A 5,455-nucleotide genomic window follows, 5' to 3' on the forward strand; every position below is an offset into this window, starting at 1 on the left:
ATTAAATGATTGATTATAAATGTTGTTTTATTTCGGAACGATATGTGACGTTGTCAAACTTTCCCGTTTAAATGATGATAGTAATAAAGGTTAACTACGGAAAGAGTAATAATATACGAAACTACAAATAATTGTTAGAAACCAATAGCATTTCATTAAAAAAAAAAACATTTTTATTGTACTTTGAACTAATAATCATCAGTTTTGCATAAATAAGTTTAAATAAAATCTAGCTTCATACACTTTTAAAGTTTATTCTTATATTACGTAGATTCAGAGATAATAGAAAAAGTTTAAACTTATTGTAATATATATGCAATACATATATATTAAAATATTAATTTAAAAATTTTAACTAAAATGGAACTTGAATTTAACACAAAATTATATAAGTATTATATATAAAGCTCAAAGAGGGTCTCTCGTGCTTCTGTAAGCCGGGGGTGGCTGTGTAACTGTCCCCCATACCAAGGACACCGATGCAATTCCGAAATCCTTACGGGAATGAAGGTAATCGAGGACAGCATCGCCTCACTGATGAATAGTGACGAAGACAGGCCTGCATTCCTCAAATGTTGCAGAGCAATAATTGAGGAACTAAGTAATAGGAGTAAAGGTCAAAATAGTACAGGTCGGGTAAGAATTAAAGGAATAGGAAAATGAACACTAATGTGGAATAAATAAAGGAAAATAAACGGGAACCTGTGTAAATAAGCAAAAATTGTTCAATTGTGAATGTAAATAAATATATTTTTTTTAATTAAGGATGTTTACATTATATTTAGATTGTAATGGCCTGTCTCATAAATATGGTAGGGAGTGCGAGAGGCTCCCATTAGCGGGGGCCATTTGAAAAAAAGTATTATATATAAAAAAAAATATAATAAAATAATTTTCTCGATGCAGCACCCTAGATCAAGATCACGTGAACGGAATTTATTTTGACAGTTGACAAATGACAACTCGCTGGTTACGGACCGGGACGAAAATTTAAAATTTATTTAAAACCTCTACTCATCATTTTCTTATTTTACTTATTCTAAATTAAAAATTCCATGTTGAAAGTTAATCAGTTAGCACTGCTATAAAAATGTTATAATATCTACGTTTCTGATATTGCACCATTTAAATATTTCTTGCACGGCGACAAATGAGTGTAGAAAATAAATATGCCATCTCATGAAGAAGAAGATAAGCCTTGCAGGGCGTGCAGTGACTTCAAGACGTGGGCGAAGAAGCAGAAACCGAAAAAGGATGCAACAAGTACTACAGTTGAAAAAGAACCGGTAAGGTTATGACGAAGTATAGTCGCTATATTTTATAATAATAAAAAAATCTTAAGGCTTTAAATATAATTGATTAATTCTATCGCTTAAATTAAAATAAAAAGAATTAACGCCTTAAAAATAAACAGAATAAAATATTTAACTCATCATTATGTAATAAGGTATTTACTAGAATATTCCTTAGTAGCTTCCGCGATGATTTGTAGTACGTATTATAAACTATCTTTATCTGTTAGAAAAAATTTCGCTGTAGTGAATATTGAGATTAAAAGGACAAATTAACTTTACAATCCTAATCTTCATGTTATTGTGGACTAGAGTATGTCCATTGTGCCATTCCATTTTTTGCCATAACACTAACTTCCTCTTGGCTAGGGTTTGGTACAGGTGGTCCTAGATGGTTTCTATGACATCTAAAGTTATACTAAAGGTTATATATGGTTGCACCAGCCTCCAAATAATAATTTTTTTAATGTCTCTTTCAGCCAAAACCTAAAAGGAATGACTGTCCACTTGATAAAGATGACTTGGGGACTTCCACCTGGGGCTTCCTGCATTCAATGGCGTCATATTATCCAGAGAAACCCACAAAATCTCAGGCTAATGACATGGAGAAGTTCTTCAAAATTTTTGGCCAGTTCTACCCGTGTGAGCCATGTGCCATTGACTTCTTAGAAGAGTTAGTATTGTTTTTGTTTCATCTATCATTTAATTTTATGTAAGTCTGCCTGTCTGCCTTAAAGTCAGCATCTATTGGCTGACATGAAAATGATGAACTATTCAGGGATTAGCTGCCTAATCCCTAAGCCATTGCATTTTAGCAGCTACTTTTAAGACATTTAATTTTGTTCTCAGAAAAGATAATTATAGTTTTCTGTCATACTTCAATTAGATGTAACTTGGTTTTATTAATTTCAGCATAAAGGCGAATCCACCAAAGACAAAGTCAAGAAATGAACTAGCAAAGTGGCTTTGTGAAAGGCATAACACAGTGAACATTAAACTTGGAAAGCCGGTGTTTGACTGTAGCAAAGTGCATGAACGGTGGCGTGACGGCTGGTCAGATGGCTCATGTGATTAACCTTGGATATACGCAGCAATTACCATGGACTTGTTTAGATAGGAGTTATTTGCCCATGTTTTGTTACATATACAAGTGTAGATTATATGCAGTGTACATATTTTTTATATTTATATAATTACTAATGCAGAAACAGCACTTATTGCATTTTTATATATTTGTATACCCTAGAACTATAGGGGCTATCCACATAACTACAAAACAAATTCTTAAAGAATCATCCATAAATAGTTTGGATTCTGTATAAGTCAATTTGAAAACCCTGGGCTCTTCAAATACAATGTTCACAATAATATTTTAATTGCTTGCCATAAAGCTGGCCATATACAGGTGTTCCATATAACAAAAATATGTTTTTTTTTTTAATTTATGCCAATATAATTTTTAAACGATTTCTACTCATCTCCCATGTTCACCCCTCCAGATGTTTTTTAAATTTCACACAATTAATTTAAAATGGAGTGATTTTCCCAAAATGTAACATTTTGAGGTCAATCCATGTATTTAAAAGTATTGCTACATCTATCTTAGACCATATTGAAATAACATGAGATTATTATAATTTTCTTCATTTAACCACAACCCATTAGCTCAAATTTGTCTATGACATTCATTTAAAGGTCACCATGTAATTTGGGTTTTTGTTGCATGCTCCTAACGAATTTTGGTCTAATAGGTGTTATCATTTATGTTAATGAATGCAGGATAATAAGGATGAAATGTTGTGATTTAAATGGTTTTGCATAAAAATTTCAATGTAAATAAAGTGATATATGTCATAAGCAGGGCCAAAACGTTACCATATATATAATATATCACAATAGTATTTGGAAGTGTTTTATTTTCGAAATGTATTTTTCATGTTAAACAATTAATTATAACTATTATTGTGATACAACAGTTTGTATTGTACAGGCTTAGTGTAATGTGGACTCGGGTTTCTACATAAGTGTGAGAGATATGCAATAAATAAATTGTTACTATTTACATTGGATTTCTTTTAAAAATCTCATATAATTCTGGGTTTGATAACCTTTCTTGGCCAATGGTGCAAAATTAGTAAAACATGTTATACAGAGTGATTGGTGTAACAGCTTTTAAGATATATTTTATAAGTCAGCAAAAAGCGTTAGATCTATTTCCAAACACCCTGTATAGTGATCATTCTGAAGTATGAATTATTTCCTTTGTAATGTGAGAGACCAATAACTTCTAGCAGTGATAGATATCACCAGCAGTTGCAGGGACAGATTGTAAATAATAATATTTTTTTTTACATAGTAATCTAAATTTTGAAAATTATCATTATCTCTAAAATCATTGATTTTTGAACAGTATGTGCCATACATTAATTGACAGCAAATAACCTTTACATTCTCAGTTTACTTTTTTACCTGTTACCAATAATTCTGTATTTAATTCAGAAATTTCATATTAAATTTCAATTTGATATTTTAGCAAAATATGTGCTAATAGTATTACATTACACATATAATAATTATATGTTCAATAACAATGTTATACAGTGTATATTTTGAACAAATATAAGGAATAATTGAAAATTTTAAACACATTCACCACACACAAGTTTTTTCGTGTTTTGTGTTCAGTCTGTTTTGGATGGACTATCAAATAACACGTGTTTTCTACACACTATCTTTAGATATCACCTACTTGGATATATTGTACCCTATTTTGTGTATTAATGTATTGAGCATGCAGGTTGTGCCGCCTGTGGAAAACTTGATTCATCTTCACATAGAACAATGTTTCATACAATATCATAATTAAAAAAGTACTAGCATCTTTGAAATTTATTTTTGAATAAAAAAGTTGTACAACTTCTAAAAGTTAGTACAAATCATATCTTTAAGGAAAAAAGTTTTAATACCTAAAATGCACCTTATTCTATAGTTTCTGAGTTTGACAAAAAAAAATTTAAATATAAAAACAAAGTTATGATGATTTTGGAACATACAAAATGTGCCGTTACACAGGTGTCACAGACTTTTGTGGTCGTTATGTGTTTATGGAATTTTTATAGAACATTGAGTTTGCAGTGATTTGATTAAGACTTTCAAGGTAGACATTGTCTATTACAGACTTCTCCTAAATATTAAAGTAATAGTAATATTGATGTCTCTCAAAAATCAAAGAATGTCCAAAACACATGACTATTATGCATTTCTTTATAAACGTAAGTAAATTAAGAAAAAAAATTCATAGCCATGTGCTTTAGTTGTAGTTAATTAAAAAAGGGACTTTTATCATGCTTAATTAATTTTTCCGTTACTGTGGCAACATATCTTGTAATCATGTTTAATAATAACACAATTCTTCATAGTTTACTGGTAATATCACTTAATGCTGATTGACCCTACTTCAAAAAAAGAAAAATTTTGACAGATGCCAATTTAAAAAGATTTTATAATCTGTATAAAGGCACTTACCATTTATTTATTGTAACTACTCCTTTGCAATGATTCCTTACCACTAAAGAATATAAATCTAGATAACACTGACAGACTAATTTCATATCTATGCTTAAAATGTTCATATTGTAATGTGATGTAAATAAAAAAAGTTAGCAAGATTAAAAATTTATTAAAGATTTTAAATTACAAATTCCATTGTTACAAATCATCCAAATAATACAATGTTAACTAGAAAGTCAGTTTACAGGGGGTTTAATACGTCGCGACGTAGATGACGAAGATGTCATTAAAAACTAACTTCAGACTAAGCCGAAAGATGGCGCTGGCAGTCGATTACCTCGCGCTGTTATTTATCAGATACGATAACAAGAGAGAAATGTAATAAAACATACTCTGAACGTAGACATATAGTTATAATTATAGCAGACGACGTATTGCATAAATGCACGAGCTAAGCAAGAGATAACATGTACTTCTTATGTTTAAAAGAAAAAAATAGAAATATTTACATATATCTGTATGGTAAATACAGTATTTCTCACCATGCAGTGAAGTACTATATTTACATAGAATAAAATAATTGTCTGAGTAATGGTTTCTTTAAAGGTGGAAACAACATCAAACACACTGTTTGGTTCATCATCATATTAGCA

The 5,455-nt window shown here is 30.2% G+C and overlaps 1 protein-coding gene across 1 annotated transcript; it reads left to right on the forward strand.

Annotated features, from left to right (window-relative positions):
* Positions 1 to 979: 979 nt before the first annotated feature.
* Alr (Evr1_Alr domain-containing protein Alr) lies at positions 980 to 2,490 on the forward strand. The gene is made up of 3 exons (XM_068762505.1): positions 980 to 1,286; positions 1,772 to 1,965; positions 2,205 to 2,490. The coding sequence occupies exons 1-3, from the start codon at positions 1,170 to 1,172 to the stop codon at positions 2,365 to 2,367; spliced, it is 474 nt and encodes a 157-aa protein (XP_068618606.1). The 5' UTR covers positions 980 to 1,169; the 3' UTR covers positions 2,368 to 2,490.
* The last annotated feature ends 2,965 nt before the right edge of the window (positions 2,491 to 5,455 follow it).

Source organism: Battus philenor, unplaced genomic scaffold (genome assembly GCF_028537555.1).
Source record: "Battus philenor isolate CCGP_79_NKW_IND1 unplaced genomic scaffold, ilBatPhil1.0.hap1 SCAF_16, whole genome shotgun sequence".
NCBI lineage: Eukaryota > Metazoa > Arthropoda > Insecta > Lepidoptera > Papilionidae > Battus > Battus philenor.